Source organism: Ceratotherium simum, chromosome 15, assembly GCF_057802395.1.
Source record: "Ceratotherium simum simum isolate JZ-2026a chromosome 15, ASM5780239v1, whole genome shotgun sequence".
In the NCBI taxonomy this organism is placed as follows: domain Eukaryota; kingdom Metazoa; phylum Chordata; class Mammalia; order Perissodactyla; family Rhinocerotidae; genus Ceratotherium; species Ceratotherium simum.
In genome coordinates, this window is record NC_141914.1 from 37,501,543 (window position 1) to 37,522,561 (window position 21,019).

The 21,019-nt window shown below is 41.5% G+C and overlaps 1 protein-coding gene across 3 annotated transcripts in view; it reads left to right on the forward strand.

The window, feature by feature from the left end:
* The window catches only part of LIPH (lipase H), a 48,843-nt gene extending 29,155 nt beyond the window's left edge, over positions 1-19,688 (forward strand). For 2 of the 3 annotated variants that reach the window (XM_087439902.1, XM_004424620.3), the window contains 4 exons: positions 319-414; positions 2,430-2,541; positions 15,411-15,584; positions 17,162-19,688. In XM_087439902.1, coding sequence (XP_087296028.1) covers positions 319-414; positions 2,430-2,541; positions 15,411-15,584; positions 17,162-17,249 — 470 coding nt within the window. In that variant the 3' untranslated portion in view covers positions 17,250-19,688. Of the gene's footprint in view, positions 1-318; positions 422-2,429; positions 2,542-15,410; positions 15,585-17,161 lie in introns of those variants that run through there. The other variant, XM_087439903.1, reaches the window with a different exon arrangement.
* Positions 19,689-21,019: the final 1,331 nt, after the last annotated feature.

A 21,019-nucleotide genomic window follows, 5' to 3' on the forward strand; every position in this document is an offset into this window, starting at 1 on the left:
GTGTGTGCCACTCCTCATTCCCCCAGCCCTGCTACTGAGAACCAGGGCTGGGTGATGTAACATCAGTAGAAAGGGAGAAAAGCCACCATAGGGTCCTTAAGCAAGCCCCAGTTCTTAGGCATCGGGTAGTGAGCAAGGTATGGTGGGTGCTGGGGAGGCACTGTCCTGGTGGCCCTGCAGCTCCTCACCGTGGGATGGGTACCAAAGCGATTACCTTGGTGGTGGTGGAATCAAACTAGCTGTTCTCACTACTTCCCCGATTGCTTTTACATTTATATGACACATGTTAATGTGACACTTCTCCAACTTGTGTTATAGGCTATTATGCTGATAATTGGAAAGACTATTTAAGGGAGCAAGATCCTCCTATGACGAAAGCATTCTTTGACACTGCTGAGGAGAAACCGTTCTGCAGTGAGTGGTGAATGTGGTTGTTTGCTTTTGCCCATCCCTTCTATTTGTGGAATGGCTGAGTCTCAGCTTTCTGGCTACTTCTTGGCAAATGAAGGCCATGGGGAAGCATGGATTTTGGAGTGGGAATGACCTAGGTCAAATCCTGACTCCACCACTTAATAGCTGTGTGACTTTGGTTAAGACATTTAACTTCTCTGAGTCTCAATGTCTGCTAGGTAAAATGGGGATGATAATGCCTGTCTTCTGGGTTATAAGGATTAAAAATCTCAACAAATCATAGTTGTTAGTGTCACTGGATGGCCCTTCTAATCACTAAGATCTTCCAGAAAATTGCTTGATTTCCAAGAGACATGAGATTGGGGCTAGGAAAAATCAGGTGTCAGTCACACATATAAGTCAGTTCCAGCTCCAAAACAACCATGATGACCTTCTGAAGACAATGAGAGGTTCAGTACAGCAGATGGAAGCTAATTGGGGCAGCAGATGATAAGATGCCCTGGGAAGCAAGTATGAATTTTCCCGGCCAGATGTATGTCTTGCAATCTTGCTCCCCTTTTCACTTTTCTTGGGAGAAACACTTATAAAAGAGGCGGCAGATCACTGGGTTTCCCTCCTCTGTTGGAGCTATGTGTGCCAGCCCGGGTTTGGTGTCTGCCCAGTCCAAATGGGGCAAATCCCTGAGCAATAATGGGCCATGAAATGGCCACTCCAGGGCTGACCTTGTTCCTTTGTGGGACCATCATCTCCCTGAGCCTCTTTCCCCTTCTCCGCAAGTCTGACCAAGAGATGGCAAATCTGACTATCATGGTGGGATCCCCATCTTCCCAAAGCATCCTTGACCAAAGAGTAGGGAGGAAAAATAGTTCTCTGAAGACATCATGTGCTCTCATTTATTCAGTGGGAATTTATTGGGTGCCTATAAGGTTTTACTGCTGGAATTACAAAAAGGAATAATCATTCCTTCCCAGTTATTTTTGTAGTGTATTTTAGTTTAATTTTTTTTTTTTTTGGTGAGGAAGATTGACCCTGAGCTAACATCTGTTGCCAATCTTCCTCTTTTTGCTTGAGGAAGATTGTCCCTGAGCTAACATCTGTGGCCATCTTCCTCTATTTTGTATGTGGACACCGCCACAGTATGGCTTGACCAGTGGTGTATAGGTGTGTGCCCAAGATCTGAACCTACGAACCCCAGGACGCCGAAGTGGAGCGCACGAACTTAACCACTACACCACTGGGCCGGCCCCTAGTTTAATTTTTTTTTAACTCCACAAGACATTACTCAGGCAATATTTGTATAGATGTACCCATACACTTACCACTTTTTTGAATATCATTTTTTATTGCATTTTGTATACAATAAAGTGTGCTGACTAATGATGGGAGAATACCAGAGCATGATAAGAACTCCAAGAGGGAGACCTGACTTAGTCTGACGGTCAATGAAGGCCTCCTGGAGGAAGGGACATTAAGCTGAAACCTGAAGGATGACTTGGCAAAGGGGGCAAAGTAAGAGTGTCCAAGTAGGAGGAGGGCCCAGGAGCAAAAGAGAGTTTGGCAGTGCAGTGGTACAGGTGGTGTGGCATGACTAGGGAAGAGCTGAGGGAGGCTGGGTAGGCTGGTGGACGTGGCCCAGATTTTGGAAGAACTTGTCAGCCGTGGAGGGTCTCTACATGGCCACCTGGTTGGTTTATTGTAACATGGGCTGGGATTGAAGTGACACAGTCATACTCAGCAGTAGGCCATGTAACCTCAGTCAGTAAGGTAGGAACGCTGATCCAACTATGATGCCCGAACATGGCGACTTGGTGCCATTGAATTCTGCCATCACTCAGGCCACCTTTAACAAAGAGAATAGAAAGGAATATTAGAAAATTCTGCCCTGGATCTTTGCAGCGCAACTAGAGAAGAAGAGGAAAAGAGACTCAGTTATTAGGGAGGTAGGATTTTTAGCAACTGACCATTCAGGGGAGCAGTTGAGAATGTCTCTCTTACCGTGTTCTCTCCCTGTTTTGCAGTATATCATTACTTTGTGGATATTATAACTTGGAACAAGAACATAAGAAGAGGGTCCATTACAATCAAACTGAAAGACAAAGCTGGAAACACTACAGAATCCAAAATCGATCAGTAAGTTGGGCTGGGATAGTCTGCAGTTTACTACTTCTTTTTGCTCAGATAAATTAAATCCCGAATGCACCTACTTTCTTATTTATGGGTCTGTACTTTTCTTTGTTCTACAAAAGAGAGAAGACAATAAGGAGACATATTACTTAGTGGCTTTTGATCTGCCAGGCTCTTTACAAATCGAATTGGTGCAAGGATTTCCTCTCCTTTCTCCCTCCCTCCCTCCCTCTCTCCCTTCCCTTCCTCCCTCCCTCCCTTCCCTTCCTCCCTCCCTTTGCTTAAACATTTAATTACAAAAGTCATCCTTGCTTGCAGTAAAGGATTTAAACAGTACAGAAGTATGTAACATACAAGTGCAAATCTTTGCCCCATCCCAGCAATCCTGTGCCCAAAGGCACCCACCCACCCACACATGTTTCTATTCTTTTATGAGCTCACAATATACATGTATATAAACATACATGTATGTTTCTGAAACTCAGAAAATGTAGTTTGCAATAGGAAATTGGAAACACCCTAAAAATATATTGATGGGGAAATAGTTAATTAAATATTCCCATATAGTAAAATATTATTCATCCATTGAAATTATTTATGAAACATTAAATGAAATGCTTATAATGTGCTAAGTAAAAAAATACAGGATATCAAATTATATAAAGTATAATATTAGCTCAACAATGTAAGAAAAATGAAAAAGAAACATGCCAAAATATGCTAGATGGCCCCTTGGGAGGTAGGAATATGAGTGCTTTTTTCTTTACTTTTCAATTTTCTATGATGTAGTATATATATTGTTTTAAAATAATTTTTAAAAATTTTCATCTGTTACTTTAATAAGCAGGAAAAAAAATCCTCAAAACTCTTTTCTTTAAGCAAAGGAATTTGAGGCTCCTTTTATTCTTTACTCAGGAAATGTTTCCTGGGTCCTATTATCTACGAGGCACTTGGATGGTCTCTTGGTCTCACCCATAGAAGACCAAGCAGAATGTTATCTGAAACTGGCAGTCGCCTTATGAACTCACCATGTAGATAAATAGAGAAGGGGTGGGTGGGTGGTTTGGAGGTGACTTTTTTTAATGCATCCTTGGATCATAATAATAACAGCCTTAGTTTATCGAACTAAGCACATCACACACATTGGCTAATACAATTCTCACTAAAACCCGACTGGGTGGTATTACCACTACTATTTTACATATGAGGAAACTGAGGCTTAGGAGGTCAAGTAGTTTGGCCAATATCACACTCCCTTCAGCACCAACGTCCCCAAACCCACAGTGGGGCAGCATTTTCAAGGAGGACATGGCTAGGGAGCGAGCACATCTTGAGGAACCAGCTGCAGGTAGTTTTATAGGCTGCGACCTTCAGTGAGGAAGCTGGGCAGAGACCTCATCTGGAGACTCTAAGAAATAGCAGGGGAGATTGTGCAGTTATACAATGAGGAGTGCTCACCTAGCAAAGTTTGGGTATTCATGCCAATAATTGGTTACATATTTGCTTTAGCTGTGTCTTAGAGGTTTTAATGTTACATAGTGAATTTCTCCGAACTAGGAATTCCTCAATTTAAAGGTTTGTTTCTTGATTAAGACAGAGACCTGGGGGCAGGCCCCGTGGCTTAGCGGTTAAGTGCGCCATGCTCCGCTGCTGGCGGCCCGGGGTTCGGATCCCGGGCGCACACCGACACACCGCCTCTCTGGCCATGCTGAGGCTGCGTCCCAGCAGCAACTAGAAGGATGTGCAAGTATGACATACAACTATCCACTGGGGCTTTGGGGGAAAAAAGGAGGAGGATTGGCAATAGATGTTAGCTCAGAGCCGGTCTTCCTCAGCAAAAAAAAAAAAAGACAGAGACATTATCTTTTTTTTTTCCAGTTATTAAAAAAATGGCTTTATTCTTGGAAATGCAAAGGACACGATGAAATTTTCAAACAGAATTTTCATATAATTTGGTAGCTTCTCAGAAGGTAAGAGCGCCAGAGCTCGGAGTAGTTTCCTTAATCCAGACAGGTAGAGCCTTGTTTGACAAGATTCTCCATGCTAATCTTCTTTTTGAAAAACGTATTGCTACCTACTGGGAGGCTTTAGCCCAAGGAATGTAGTAGCTTTTTAGTCATGTTTAGTCATTCTTATTTTAGTCATGTTTGGGAAAAAGTCGTCATCAATCAGAGAACATATGGGGAAAAAGGAAACAATTGTTCTAGTACGTGGTGAGATTATGGCTACTTTTCTCTTTTTGCAAGCTAAACTTTAACATTTTAATATTTAGTATTTTTACAATTTAAGAAAAATGAAATAATAGTACAGTATGTACCCTGAGTTTATCCAGTCTTACCAGACTATAGGTACAAGTGGAGTCATATTCAAGGATATTATCTGCCTGGTGACTCTCCCTGTGTCCATGTTTTAGATGTATTTCTTTTTTTTTTTAACCTTCTTAAAAAAAAATGAGATATAATTCACATACCATAAAATTATCCTTTTAAAGTTTATAATTCAGTGGTTTTTAGTGGTTTACAAAATGTGCAACCATCACTACCTTCTAATTCCAGAACATTTTCATCCCCATTATTTCATTCCCCATTACTCTCTCTTCCCCAGCCCCTGTCAACCGATAACCTGCTTTCTGTCTCTATGGATTTACCTATCCTGGGCATGTCATATAAATGGATTCATACAATATGTGGCCTTTTGTGTCTGGCTTTTTTTGCTTAGCATAATGTTTTCAAGAATCATCTGGAGCCAGCCCCGTGGCTTGGCGGTTAAGTGCGTGTGCTCAACTACTGGCAGTCCAGGTTCGGATCCTGGGCGTGCACCGATGCACCGCTTGTCGGGCCATGCTGAGGCGGTGTCCCACATACAGGAACTAGAAGGATGTGCAGCTATGACATACAACTATCTACTGGGGCTTTGGGGAGAAAAAGGGAAAAAAAGGAGGAGGATTGGCAATAGATGTTAGCTCAGGGCCGGTCTTCCTCAGGAAAAAGAGGAGGATTGGCATGGATGTTAGCTCAGAGCTGATCTTCCTCACAAAAAAGAAAAAAAAAGAATCATCCATGTTGTAGTATGTATCCGTACCTCATTCCTTTCTATGGCGAATTATATTCCATTGTATGTATAGATCACATTTTATTTCAATCCACTGACCTCTGCGTTATGAGCCCAGCACACTTGCACTGCACCACTCTGCTCACACATAGCACATTTTATTTGTCTATTCATCAGTTGATGGACATTTGGGTTGTTTCCACTTTTTGGCTCTTATGAATAATGCTGCTATGAACATATATGTACAAGTTTTTGTGTGGCTATATGTTTTCATATCTCTTGGGTATATATGTAAGACCGGAATTACTGGGTCATAACTCTGCCTAACCTTTTGATGAACTGCCTGCCAAAAGGCCTTCCAGAGGGGATATACCATTTGACATTCCCACCAGCACTGTGTGCGTGTTCCAATTTCTCCACATCTTTGCCAAAGCTATTATTGTCTCTCTTTCTCAAAAAAATTTTTCTTTTTAACTATGACAAAAAGCACATAAGATTTACCACCTTAATCATTTTTAAGCGTACAGTTCAGTAGTGTTAAGTATATTCACATTGTTGTGAAACAGCTCTCCAGAACTTTTTCATCTTGCAAAACTGAAACTCTATACTCATTAAACAACAACTCCTATTTCCTCCTCCCCGTAGCCCCCAGCAACCACCATTCTACTGTTTCTATGAATTTGACTACTTTAGATAGCTCATATAAGTGGAATCATACAGTATTTGTCTTTTTGTGACTGGCTTATTTCACCTAGCATAATGTCCTCAAGAAGGATTTCCTTCCTTTTTAAGGCTGAATAATACTCCATTGTATATATATATCACATTTAGTTTATCCATTCATCCATGTCTGTCTTTTTTATTACAGCCATTCTAGTGGGCATTATGTAATATCTCATTATGGTTTTGATTTGCAATTCTGCAGTGATTAATGATGTCAAGTATCTTTCACGTGCGTATTCGCAATGTGTATATCTATTTTGAGAAATATCTATTCAGATCCCTTATACATTTTTTTCCCCTTTAAATAAACTTTTTTTTTTTTTGAGGAAGATCAAAAAAACTATTTTTTGTGTGTGTGAGGAAGATCAGCCCTGAGCTAACATCAAGGCCAATCCTCCTCTTTTTGCTGAGGAAGACCGGCCCTGAGCTAACATCTATTGCCAATCCTCCTCCTTTTTTTCCCTTTTTCTCCCCAAAGCCCCAGTAGATAGTTGTATGTTATAGTTGCACATCCTTCTAGTTCCTGTATGTGGGACACCGCCTCAGCATGGCCCGACAAGTGGTGCGTTGGTGCGTGCCCGGGATCTGAACCTGGGCCGCCAGTAGTGGAGCGTGCGCACTTAACCACTAGGCCACAGGGCCGGCCCCTTAAATAAATTATTTTTTAGAGCATTTTAAGGTTCACAGCAAAATTGAGCAGTAAGTACAGAGATTTCACATATACTCCCTGCCCCTACATATGCACAGCCTCCCCTACTATCAAAATCTGGTACCAGAGTGGTACATTTGTTACAATTGAAGAACCTACAATGACAAATCATTGTCACCCAATGTCCATAGTTTATGCATTAAGGTTCACTGTTGGTGTTGTACTTTCTATGGGTTTTGACAAATGCATGATGACATGTATCTACCATTATAGGATCATGGAATAGTTTCACTGCCCTAAAAATCCTCTGTGCTCTGCCTATTCATCCCTTCCTCCCTCCAACCCCTGGCAATCACTGTCTTTTTACTGTCTCCATAGTTTCTCCTTTTCTAGAATTTCATATAGTTGGAATCATACTTTATGGAACCTTTTTAGATTGGCTTCTTTCACTTAGTAGTAAACATTTAAGCTTCCTCCATGTCTTTTCATGGCTTGATAGCTCATTTCCTTTTAGCACTGAATAATATTCCATTTTTTAAACATACCACAGTTTATCCATTCATCTACTGAAGGACATCTTGGTTGCTTCAAAGCAGAAGCATTAGAAGATTCCGTAGGATTTTCTATATACAGGATCAGGTCATCTGCAAATAGAGATAGTTTTAATTGTTCTGTAGGACAATTTTGAATAGAGCTGCTATAAACATCTGGGTGCTGGTTTTTGTGTGCCTTACCCATTTTTAAATTAGGCTTATCTTTCTATTGTTGAGTTGCAAGAGTTCTTTATATATTCTGGATATAATTACTTTATAGTTACATGTCTCACTTTTAGGTCTTTGATCCATTTTGAGTTAATTTTTGCATGTGGTGTGAGGTAGGAGGTCCTATTTCATTCCTTTGAAGGTGGATATCCAGTTGTCACAGCATCATTTATTGAAAAGACTATTCTCTCTCCATGAATTATCTTGACACCCTTGTCTAATCAATTGACCATAAATGTAAAGGTTTATTTCTGGACCCTCAATTCTATCCCATTGATCTATATATCTATCTTTATGCAAGCACCACATTGTCTTGCAGCTTACTGTAGCATTACTGTAGCTTTATGACAAATTTGGAATCAGGAAGTGTGAACCCCCATCTTTGGGCTTTTTCAAAGATGTTTGGCTATTCTGGGTCTCTTGAATTTCCACAGGGATTTTTAGGATCAGTTTGTCAATTTCTGTAGGAAAAAAAAAGGCAACTGAGATTTTGATAGGGATGGTGCTGAATCTGTGGATCAATTTGGAAAGTATTGCGGTATTAATAATAGTAAGTCTTCCAATCTGTGAACATGGTATGTCTTTCATTTATTTAGGTCTTACTTAACTTCTTTCAACGATATTTTATAGTTTTCAGTGCACAAGTCTTGCACTTCTTATGTTAAATTTATTCCAAAGTATTTTACTCTTTTTGTTGTTATTATAAATGGAATTGTTTTCTTAATTTCATTTTTGGATTATTCATTGATAGTGTATAGAAAAACAACTGATATTTGTATATTGATCTTATGTCCTGCAATCTTGCTAAACTCATTAGAAGATTCCATAGGATTTTCTATATACAGGATCAGGTCATCTGCAAATAGAGATAGTTTTAATTCTTCCTTTCCAATATGGATGTTTTTTCTTTCTTTTTCTTTCCTAATTGGCCTGGCTAGAACCTCCTTCTAAGCTGAATAGAAGTGGCAAGAGTAGACACTCTTTGTCTTGTTCCTGATCTTAGGGGGAAAGCATTCAGTCTTTCAATATTAAGTATACATTAACTTTTTTTTAATGTAGATGCTCCTTATCAGGTTAAGTTCCCTTCAATTTCTAGTTTGTTGAGCGTTTTTATATTGAAAGGGTATTGAATTTTGCCAAATGCTTTTTCTGCATGTATTGAGATGATCATTTGGTTTTTGTCCTTAATTCTATTGATATGGTGTATTATAGTAGTTGGTTTGTGCATGTTAAAGTCACTTCACATTCTGGGATAACTCCCACTTTGTCAAGGTGTATAATCATTTTTATATTTTGCTGGATTTGGTTTGCAAGTATTTGTTGAAGTTTTTTTTTTTTTTAATTTTTATTTATTTATTTATTTTTCGTGAGAAAGATCAGCCCTGAGCTAACAACCATTGCCAATCTTCCTCTTTTTGCCGAGGAAGATTAGCCCTGAGCTAACATCTGTGCCAGTCTTCCTCCATTTTTTGTATGTGGGATGCCGCCAGAGCATGGCTTGACCAGTGGTGTGTAAGTCTGCGCCCAGGATCTGATCCTGCAAAACCCAGGCTCCCGAAGCAGAGTTCACGAACTCAACCACTACACCACCAGGCTGGCCCCTTGTTGAAGTTTTTGAATCTATATTCATAAGAGATACTGATCTTTAGTATTTTTTTGTGTGATGTCTTTGGTTTTGATATCACGATAGTATTCATGTCATAGAATGAGTTGGGAAGTGTTTTCTCTTCTATTTTTTGGAAGAGTTTTTGAAGGCTTATTGTTAATTCTTCTTTAAGTGTTTGGTAGAATTCACCCATGAAGCCACCTGGGCACGGGCTTTTTTTTGCAGGAAGCTGTTTAAAATCACTAATTTAATCCATTTTTTTATTATAGGTCTGTTCAGATTTTTTTTTTCTTTTTGACCATTTTCAATAGTTTGTGTCTTTCTAAGAATCTGTCCATTTCATCTGGGTTATCTAATTTGTTGATATACAATTGTTCATAGTATTTTATCATCCTTTTTATGTCTGTAAGATTAGTAGTGATGTTCCTTCTTTCATTCTTGATTTTAGTAATTTGAGTCTTCTCTCTTTTTTTCTTAGTCAGTCTAGCTAAACTCTGGTTGATTTTGTTGATATTTTCAAAGAACCAACTTTTGGGTTTGTTGATTCTATTTTTTTATTCTCTATTTCATTTATTTCTACTCTAATCTTTATTATTTCCTTTCTTTTGCTTGCATTAGGTTAGTTTGCTTTTCTCTTTCTTGTTCTTAAGGTAGATGTTTAGGTTATTGATTTGAGATCTTTCTTCTTTTTTAATATAAGCGTTTACAGCTATAGATTTCCCTCTCAGTACTGTGTTATCTGTAACTCATAAGTTTTTATTTTCATTGATCTCAAAGTATTTTTTAATTTCCCTTTTGATTTCTTCTTCCACACAGTCATTGTTTAGGAGGTGTTAATTTCCACATGTTTGTGAATTTCCCAATTTTACTTTTGTGTATTATTGATTTTTAATTTCATTCCATTGTCATGCATTTTTTAAAAATTACTTTCCTGAGAGATTTGCTCCTGTAGTTTTTATTGGCTGTTATTCAGACAGGTGAACACAAAGTTTCAGTTTGGGAGGTCCACCTCAGGCACGGAAAATGTGTGGACTTTTCCTCACCATTGCACTTTTCTCTATTTGAAACAGTAAATGATTCTTGGGCTGAAGCCTTAGGGTGATATTCTGGCTCTTCTCGAGGACATTATGGGAAGTCAGGCTGTTCTGGCCACATTTTCCCCTTCCCTATAAGAGGCGTACAACAGTACTCAGTGGTGGACTTCCATTCACTCTCTTTCCTTTCATGGTCCATTATTTTTGGGGTCTGTGCCTTGACATTTTCCCGGTACCCCTTAGGCAGTCTGAAATTCCACAGTGAACCACTTGGCTGACATTGATAGTCACAGGCCGGGGCTTGCCGGGCTGCTCGAGTATGATAGTTCATGCATCACAGTTTTAACATTTAAGCACATATTTGTATGCTCTTTGACAACTCTGAGAAGTCTTTGGTAATTTTATCATTTCGATCTTTCGTATTTTTCTCTGTTTCTTCTTGCCATTGGCAATTTGAGTCACATCAGGGTGCTGGGACTGGGAGTGGCTGCTGCCTAGCTCCCAGCTTGCAGAGCAGCAGGTGCCCGCGGTCTGCCCCGGGCAAGCGACTCCGCTGAGAAAGTCGCCCTGGCAGTCCAAAGACCCCGCACGCTGAGTCCTGCCGGCCTCCTCGCCCGCACACCCTCGCCGCGGTGGCCGGGCTCGGGCGGAGGAGCCCCCTCCCTGCAGCTGCGGCGCAGTCGCTGTGGGGACCAGGCGGGGGCGCTGCTCCGCCAGCCAGTATCCTGCGCGAGCGCATCCTCCCGCCCAGAGCTAGAGGCAACCAAGCCTGAAACTCGAACCCTTTTTTTTCTTTCAAATGCTCTTATTTTGTTCTTTATGTACAGGAATTCTTTGATGATCTGGCTAGAAGTAGGATTTTTCCAGAAAAGATTTGCGTTTGCCTGTGTCAAATTCCTGGGGATACTATCCATCTGGGACCCTTTAATTTCTAATCTTGAGGTTTTTCGGACCACGAGTTGTTCGAATTTGAGCTGCTGGCCCATGTGAAGGGCAGCCTGCATTCCAGCCTCTCAGCGCCAGTGCCAAGATTTGAGGCGGGGAATTTTCTGTCCCCTGAGGCAGTAGGAGGTTTGTTTACTTCAAATTCGTTTTTAGTTCACCCTTCCCCCCAGAGGTCTCTAATTCAACTCCCCTCCTTGAGTGGCCCATAGACTTTGTTTCCTGTCCTACTGCACTGCGAGGTCATGAAAACTGAAGCTCAAGGTTACCAAGTTTCGAAAAAGGTCGACAAAAGGGGATTTCAGTATTCCTCTTATCTATTTGGACTTCTGCTTTCACATATTTTGGGGGTTTCTCAGTATGCTTTACTTTCTTCTTAGTTCAATGCAATTTAAAAGGGTTTTAGTTTTATTTTTTGTTGTTTTTGTTTTAATTGTATCCATCATTATGAGTCGTTTTCAGGGTGTTTAGCGCATCATGCTGCCAGAAACAGACATCTGGCTCCTATTATTGGTCTTAACCCACAGTTCACTGTCTCTCAGTCCATTTATTGCTGTCGGAATCCAATCCTTTGGTCAGTGCCTCCCCATGTATTTCCAGACATCCCTCCAGGTGGAAGAGGGGAGCTCACCTGTCCTCATAGACAGGCTGATGAGCTCCAGGAGATCTTCTTTTCCATCTCCGGCCTTCTCTCCACCCCTACTGGGTTCTGCAATCCGCAGGTGGCATCGCTGTCTCCTGGAGTCCCTGCACTCTCGTGGTTCCATAGCTGCTCTTGGAGAAGTGGGAAGGGATCCCTCTTGCTCTTGCTACTGATCAAGAGAGAACCAGAGTGGTGCTGCTTATAACCCTTTTTGAGGAGATTTTGGTTAAACTACTCCTTTCATATTAGCTTTTTTTTTGCTCTTTATTGTGAAAAATTAAGATTTACAGAAAAGTTGCAGTAGTACTAAGAACATTTTTTTTTCTGAACCATTCAATAGTAGTTGCTGACATGCTGCCTCCTCAACCCTAAGTACTTGTGTGTATTTTCTACAAACAAGGACATTCTCCTACATAACCGCCATAAACCATCAAAATCAGAAAAATGACATTGATACATTGCTCCCATCTGATCCTGAGACCCCATTCTAGTTTTACTAATTGTCCTAATAGTGTCCTTTGTAGCAAAGGGATCCAACTCAGGATCACTGGTTGCATTTGGTTGTCCTGTCTCTTTAGTCTGCACTTTGGACCAGTTCTTCATCTTTCCTTGACTTTCTTGACTTTGATACTTTGGAAGATTACAGGCCGATTATTTTTAGAATGTCTTCAATTTGGGTTTGTCTGACGTTTCCTCATGATTAGGTTTAGATTATGCATCTTTGGCAAGAACACCACGGAAGTATGTTATGTTGTCTCAGTGCATCCTGTTAGGAGGCTCACAATTTTGATTGGTTTCATTATGGTAAGCCAGTTGATTAATGTGGTTTCTGCCAAGTTTCTCCACTGTAAAGCTACTATTTTTCCCTTTGTAATTAATTAAGTATTTTGTGGTTAGGTACTTTGAGACCACATAAATGATCCATTACTCCTCAACTTTTACCCACTAGTTTTGAGGTTTTGTGGTTGAATTAATTATTACTACGATGGTTGCCAAATGGCGTTTTTTTCCTAATTCAAGATTTAGGAAAAACTTTCTCTTTGCCTCATTTATTTATTCATTTATTTGTTTATATCAATATAGACTCCTGGATTTTTATTTCATTAATGGGGACTTATAATCAGTTACTAGCATTATTTATTTTGATACTCAAATTGTCCCAAATTTGGCCAGTGGAAACTCTTCAAACTGGCTCTGTGCCCCTTTTTAATGTCTTTTTTATTTTTATTTTTTTTGGTGAGGAAGATTAGCCCTGAGCTAACATCCCTTGCCAGCCCTCCTCTTTTTGCTGAAGCAGACTGGCCCTGAGCTAACATCTGTGCCCATTTTCCTCTACTTCATACGTGGGACGCCTGCCACAGCATGGCTTGATAAGTGGTGCATATGTCCGTGCCCAGAATTCGAACCTGCGAACCCCAGGCTGACAAAGTGGAGCATGTGAACTTAACCACTATGCCACCAGGCCGGCCCCTAATGCATTTTTTACTGTGATAAAAAACACATAACATAAAATTTACCATTTTAATCATTTTTAAATATACAGTTCGGTAATGTTAAGTATATTGACATTATTGTGAAATAGATCTCCAGAACTTTTTCGTCTTGCAAAACTGAAAGTCTATACCCATTAGATAGCAACACCCATTTCCTCCTCCCCCGACCCCCTGGCAACCACCATTCTACCTTCTATTTCTATGAATTTGACTACTTTGGATACCCCATATAAATAGAATCAAACAAGATTTGTCTTTTTGTGATTGGCTTATTTCATTTAGCATAATGTCCTCAAAGTTCATCCATGTTGTAGCATGTGACAAGATTTCCTTCCATTTTAAGGCTGAATAATATTTCATGGTGTATATATATCACATTTTGTTTATCTGTTCATCCATTGGTGGACATTTGGGTTGCTTCCACCTCTTGGATCTTGTGAAGAATGCTGCTGTGAACATGGGTGTGTGAATATCTCTTTGAGACTCTGCTTTCAATTCTTTTGAGTATATGCCCAGAGGTAGAATTGCTGGATCATATGGTAATTCTATTTTTAATTTTTCGAGGAGCCTCCATACTGCTTGCCATCATGGTTGTACGTTTTTACAGTACATTCTTACCAACAGTGCACAAGGGTTCCAATATATCCATATCCTCGTCAACACTTGTTATTATTATTATTATTATTATTATTATTTTGTATAGTAGCCACTGTAACGGGTGTGAAGTGAGTCTATATTCTTTGTTTTTAAATTATTTTATTGAGGTCATATTGGCTTATAATATTGTGTAAATTTCAGGTGTACATTATTATATTTCAGCTTCTATAGAGAGTGCATCATGTTCACCAATAGTCTAGTTTTTATCCATCACCACACTTATGTGCCCCTTTACCCCTCCCCCCACTCCCTTCCCCTCTGGTAACCACCAATCTGTTCTCCTTATCTGTGTATTTGTTCGAGTCTATATTCTTTTGAACACCTCTATCTTTCTTTGAGCCCTTCCTTACTTTTGGGCACATGGGTTGTTCCAGGATCACTCTGCACTTTCCCTGCCCTCGCCCTGGAATCAACCACTTCTCTAGGGAGCCCTGGTTCCTTTTAGTGGAGATGGGATTTAGAAACCAAAATCCTGGCACCTTTCAGGTTAGTTTTACTTGTGGCATTTCTGCTCTCCACAGGACTTACGCATGATTCCAGTGAGGCTGGGATGACAGACACCTCTTTCCCCTGTCCTCTCCTCCAAACTGAGGACTCATTTCTAGAGCAAGCCTCCTGTTTCTGAACCCAGGGGGCTCCTCATTTCTCCGTGGTCTACTCTCCCTGATCCCCAGAGGGACATTGACCGAGCTGAACCTCCCCAGTGGACATACCTTAGGCTCAATTTGGGATTCCACCTGTAGGAAACATCTCCACACATTTGGAACAAAGTATTGGAACCTGGTATTTAGCTACTTTAAGGTTTCTTTAGAGAGGCAGGACTGAAAAAATATATGTTTAAGCACAACTTCTAAATTAGTATCTAGTTTGGCTAAAAGTATACGTATGCATCTAGCAAAGCAATTTAATGGAAAGACCATAACTTTGAACTCAGTGAGAACTGGGTTTGAATCCCTGCACTGCTAGAGATAAGCCCTGTGACCTGGGTGAGCACCTGTTTCTTTGTCTGTAAAATTAAGATGATAATACCTTGTAGAATTTTTTAGTGGATTGGAGACGAGTCAAGAGACAAGGATGCTGTCTGGCATGTGGTAGGCAGCATGTACCTCTCTAAGGTCACAGCATTTCATCAGTCCTGGGGTCAGCAGCTTCACTTAGCAGTCCTTTGGAATCCAGCAGACTTTGCCCACGAAAGTTGGCTAGCCCATGCTATGGGGTCAAGTGGCTACCTGCTTATGAGTGATTTGTAGGCTTCAAAACTGTTTTCTTTCATTAGAAATCTATATCCACTTAAAAATATAATTTCTTCCTTCCAGTGAACCCGCAACATTTCAGAAATACCACCAAGTGAGTCTGCTTGCAAGATTTGATCAAGATCTGGATAAAGTGGCAGCCATTTCCTTGGTGTTCTCTACAGGATCTATAATAGGCCCGAAGTACAAGCTCGGGATTCTCCGAATGAAGTTAAGGTCACTTGCCCATCCGGAGAGGTGAGCTGTAGGCAGAGTTTGACAAACCCTCGTTTTCCAAAGATGTTATTCATTCCTGTCCAATATGCTTGGTCTAATGGTTTAACAAGACTTCATCAATCACAGTGAAGGAAGTGAGGGGTTTTCCAAAAATAGATTTGGTAAAAACAAGTAGCCTAGTCATCCAAGCAAATTTTACTGGTATGCACTTAAAGATAAATGGCCTGACAATCTGAAGAAATAATGTTGTTAAATGTTAGACTTATATAATTCCTCCCTAAGCACGCACCCACACTGCTTGCAAGTTGATATATTTTTTTTATTGGGGTAACATCAATTTATAACATTGTATAAGTTTCAGGTGTACATCATTATATTTTGATTTCTGTATAGACTCCATGACGTTCAACACCAAAAGTCTAGTTTCTAACCATAATAGTTGATAATTTGCTGTAGAAAAGAAAGCCTCATATAATTTGGCAAGCTGATAAAACAGAGCTTAGTATAAAAAAAGGTACATAAAAATTTGAATGGTTTATTTAATTGATACAGTGTAAACATAGTATATCAATGTTAAATTTGATAACTGCACTGACAGTTTCCTTGTTCTTAGGAAATACACCCTAAAGTATTAAGGGGTAAACAACCTATTCTCAATTGGTTTAGAAAAAGTAGACAACAATGTGTGTGTGTGTACGTAGGGGGAGAGAGAGAGAGAGAGAGGCAGAGACAAAGATGGGGAGAAAGAACAAAGCTGTGATGGTATGTATGTTTCATGACTAATGCCACTCCAACATATAGTCCTAGCATCGAATCTATGAATGGAGAGAGACAGGAAAGGATGTGAGCAGTTGGGACTTGATGTTTATGACTACCTGTTTCCTGAAGGTTTAGGGTACCCTAATTTTTTTTTTTTTTTTTTTTTGGTGCGGAAGATTGGCCATGAGCTAATATCTGTTAGCAATCTTCCTCTTTTTCGTTGAGGAAGCTTGGCCCTAAGCTAACATCTGTGCCAATCTTCCTCTATTTTGTATGTGGGGCGCCACCACATCATGACTTGATGAGTGGTGTAGGTCTGTGCCTGAGATCCGAACCTGTCAACTTGGGCTGCCGAAGTGGAGCCCGCCAAACTTAGCCACTATGCCATGGGGCCGGCCCCCCCTAAAACATTTAATGATACAAGTTTCTTCTAAGAGGATAGTCATTACATCTTAAAACTATGGGACTTTTTCATACCGTTTTTCCTCATTGTCTCAGGAATACATGTTCATGTTATAAAATCTGGAAAGTACAGAAAGTGTGAGGAAGCAGAAAAATATCACCCATAATGTCATTATTCAGAGACAGCCACTGTTAATATTTTTGGTTGTTTCTTTCTATTATTGTTTTTAACCTAGTGAAGTTATGTGGTAAATAAAGTTTTACATCCTGTTTTATTCTTGTTGTTAATGTTGCTTATTTACCATAAGCATTTTCCTATAACATTAGAAATAATTACTAAATAATTTTATATCCTAAGGATATAACACAATTTGCTTTACTCAAATGGGTTTTTTAAATTATTTTATTGACAAGGACATTTTGTCTTATTTTTACAGGCCCCAGTTGTGTCGGTATGATCTTGTACTGATGGAAAATGTTGAAACAGTCTTCAAACCTATTCTTTGCCCAAAGTTGCAGATGTAACTGTTGCCGGGACTCGTAGGCACCAGTAACATCAAGAAAGCTACAACTACAGGCTTTTTTAAAGCTTCACCTCACTTTTTCCGCAAGGCACAAAAAGTACGGAATAACCAGGGATTTTTCCAGCAGTGTCCCGGATGTCACATTGCAAAATGTCAAACGATCTTGGATTATAAAACAGTCCCGGGAAGGGAGCCCCTAAGTAGGGCAAGTCAGAAATAGCCAGGCTCCGACAGCTCAGCGCCTTGTCTGGCTGTGTCCTGGGGCCTCGTTTGTTCCGACCTGTCGATTCTGCTGTCTGTCACTCAGGCAGTTCTGCCCATCATGGCGGCCAGCCGGCATCTTCAAGGAAAGGACTGGCTGGAGACCTCGCTTTGGACTCGACTCCACAGTCACTGTGCCATGTTCCTCCAGGTCCCCACGTGCAAAATGGAATGGAAACTGACCTACCTCACAGGGCTATTGTGTGGGTTTGGGAGGCAAGTCTGTGAAGGGTTCTTTGAAATCCCATGAGTGCCACATCCGTGAGTGCTTTGATAAATGTGAATATGCTTTTATTTATTTTGATATAGCTTATCTAATATGCAATCAGAGAGCTTCTCCTTATCAACACTAGCTTCTCTCTTGGGCTGTTTGCTCTCAGAAGGCAGGAAAGCCACACCCCTGGCTGCCCACCTTCTGTAAAGTGGGGTTGGTGCAGGAGGAGGTGGGGACAGACTGACAGCAAAGGAGTGGCTGCTGGGACTAGATAGTAAGTGGATGAGGGAAGTAGGGCAGATGAAGCAGTGGCACAGCCTCGCTCACAGTGACAAGGGATGGAGCGAGAGGCAGGAGAGAACCAGCAGAGCTTGTTTTTCACTTAAGGTGAAGAAGGATCACTTTATAGGCAACTCACATTTTAAGCAATTCTTAAGAAACATTTCTTTTTCTTTGTTACTAATGTAACCATGATTATTGAAGGAAATTTAGACAATGCATAGATACAAAATGAAAATATGCTATCCGTAATCTCCTCTGTTAGAGGTAGTTCATGTTAACCTTTTGGAGTGATGTTAAATAACTTGCTTGGCTAACACGTGAATTCAAGCATTAACTGGTTTGCTCTTGGAGCATTGGAAGCCCCCAGTCTGAAGAATTCTTAGGCTTCTCCAGGAGTAGGTGTGATCCATGAATCTAGAATGACAACAGCAGCCAAGTCAAAAGGGCCAAGGCCAGAGATGTCAGAACCAAGAGAGGATGATCCCTGTGGTCAGATGCCCAGTGTGGGGACAGAGCCAAATGGGTGGACACCACCCATCCCACAGCTGTGGCCATTGCAGGAAGGTTCCTGGGATTCCTGTCACAGGTCCCCTAACCTCCTCCTCATCCAAGTGACTGCTCTTCTACTGCTTTCTGTGAGAACAACCCTTATTTTAAAGAAATGGACTCTGTATTTCATAAATTATAGAAATCTGCAAATATATTCCTGTGTGGCACATCTTACAGATTTATATAGGTAGCAAATACAGAGTCTGTTTCACTTACGTGAGGGATGCCTGCAGTGAATGCCTAAACTCTGAAAGCGATAGTGCTCAGCGATGCCCTGGCCCACTTGGACATGTTCTCATCCTTCCTCCTGCCCGCATTTGCTCAGCAATTGTGGGTAGAGAGATCAGTGTGCTGATAAACCCTGATTTCTTTTTAGAGTTTTATTGGTCCTGTATTTTGATTAACACAGTCACTTCTTTGTCCTCTTTGCCTTGCCTGGTAAGCAGGGAGTCAAAACAACAGTAAGAATATGCCAGGAATAGCATTTTTATCAATTTATAAACTCCCCGGCAGTGGATCTCTCTCAGCTTCTTCTCCTGGTGTCTCCTAGCACGGTACCTGGCTCGCTGTGGAATGGGTGGATGGATGAACAAATGGATGAATGAATGGATAAGTGGATAAGTAAAGGAAGGAAAGGAGTTTGTTCACTGGAGTGGAGGTGAATTTCAATGGGTTTCATATAACAGTGACCAGGAGAAATGAAGGCAGTTACAGGTGTGGCCACTCGCTTCTCAGAGTCTTTCTCCCAAGGGCCCTGGAAGTTTGGACTCTGTCTCTTGTTATCTTAGTCTCTCTTCCCTTCTCTTGGTCAGTGTATCTGTCTGAATCCCAACTCCAAGATGCAATTAAATTGCAGTCGGCCCTCTTCCCTCCTGTCTTCACCAATGATCTCCTACTCAGCCCGATTGTCACTTCTTCAGGAGAGTCTTCTCGGACCTCATTTCTCCATATAGCGCACTGTACCTCTCCTTTGTAGCACTTTTCAAATTGTATTTTTTAAATATTTATTTGTGTGATTATTTGATTAATGTCTGTCTTGCCCTGCTGTAAAAGGCAGGGGCCGCGTGGCCAGTGTGGTGCCTACAATATGGTCTGCGCTTCGTAAATACTTATTAAATAAACACTATCTTGTGAGCCCTATGGAACCATGTTTGGTTGTGAGTAAAGACCTCCCCTCCACCCCCAGCCATAGCCCATTTCCATGGAGGCACCCGCCCTTCTCTGCCTTAGACTTCTCTGCTAGACACCTTTGTTATTATTGTCTCTGGAGGCCCATTTCCCAGGCTTCCTGGGAAAATGAGAGGTTGGCTCTTTTTCTCACTCCTCGTCGCACCTTCCAGATGGTCCCAACACCATTCTTCAGCAAGCCCCCACCTATCATGAAGCCTAGGAGATTTTGCTCTCCCCCACTCCCCTGTTTAGCACCTGGGCTAAAACCCTCCAGGACCTTCCAGCATTACTGGATGACTCCAAGCTCTGGTTCCAAGTCCCCCTTGCTTGCTTTTCCAGGGCTCCCTTCTACCACCCGCTTTGCCACCGACTTCGTATGTGCTTCCACCTCTGCTTTTATTACGCCATATTGTGATGTGTTTCCACATCTGTATCCCCTCCGAGACCGTGAGTGCCACAAGAGCAGCTGCTGCTCATTTGTCCTTGCTGCCCCAGCACCTAGCACAACCAGGCACAAAGAAGGGGCCCAATAAATGTCTGTTGAACAGAATGAAGCGGACTCATCCTTAGGGACTTGGGAGTCACCTCCACTCTGATTTTGACATCAACACACTTAACTGTGTTAGTTCCAAACCTAAACTTAGAACCTCCCACCCTTGGGAGGATTCACCCTGAGCTAACACCCGCTGCCAATCTTCTTTTTGTATGTGAGCCGCCACTACAGCATGGCCACGGACAAGTGGTATATGTAGGTCCACACCTGGGAATCGAACCTGGGCTGCTGAAGCGGAGTGCCCTGAACTTAACCACTAGGCCACCAGGGCTGGCCCCAGAGCCACTCTTTCCATTGCTCTGTGCAGATCCGATTAAGCCAGAAAAGGAGGTGCTGTTGACAAAGAGCCATGGTGAGTGCCTGGCTAATTTACTCTCACTGGAACCTCTTGCCTTTTCTTCCCTCCAACATCCCTGAGCCATTGGCGCCACCTGCTTCCCAGTCCAGCATGTGTCCCTGGTGGGGGGTTGCAGCTGTCCTTTGTCAGGCTGCCTGGGCACGTGCTGTAAACAAGGGGCCTCAGTGGAGGCTGGTGCAGCCCACAGGCTGTGCACTGGCTGGTTAGAGTTGGCTCTGCGGGTGCTGGATTAGGGGCCAGGAGGGTTGGGGAGGCTGAGATCAGCGTGGACGTGGGTTGGGAGTGGGGAACACAGTCCACGGCTTCTTCCCCAAGTAGACAGGTTGAGCAGGAGGAATCAGAACAGAAGTCTAGGCGGGTAAGTCAGGGGCTGCAAGCAGAGGC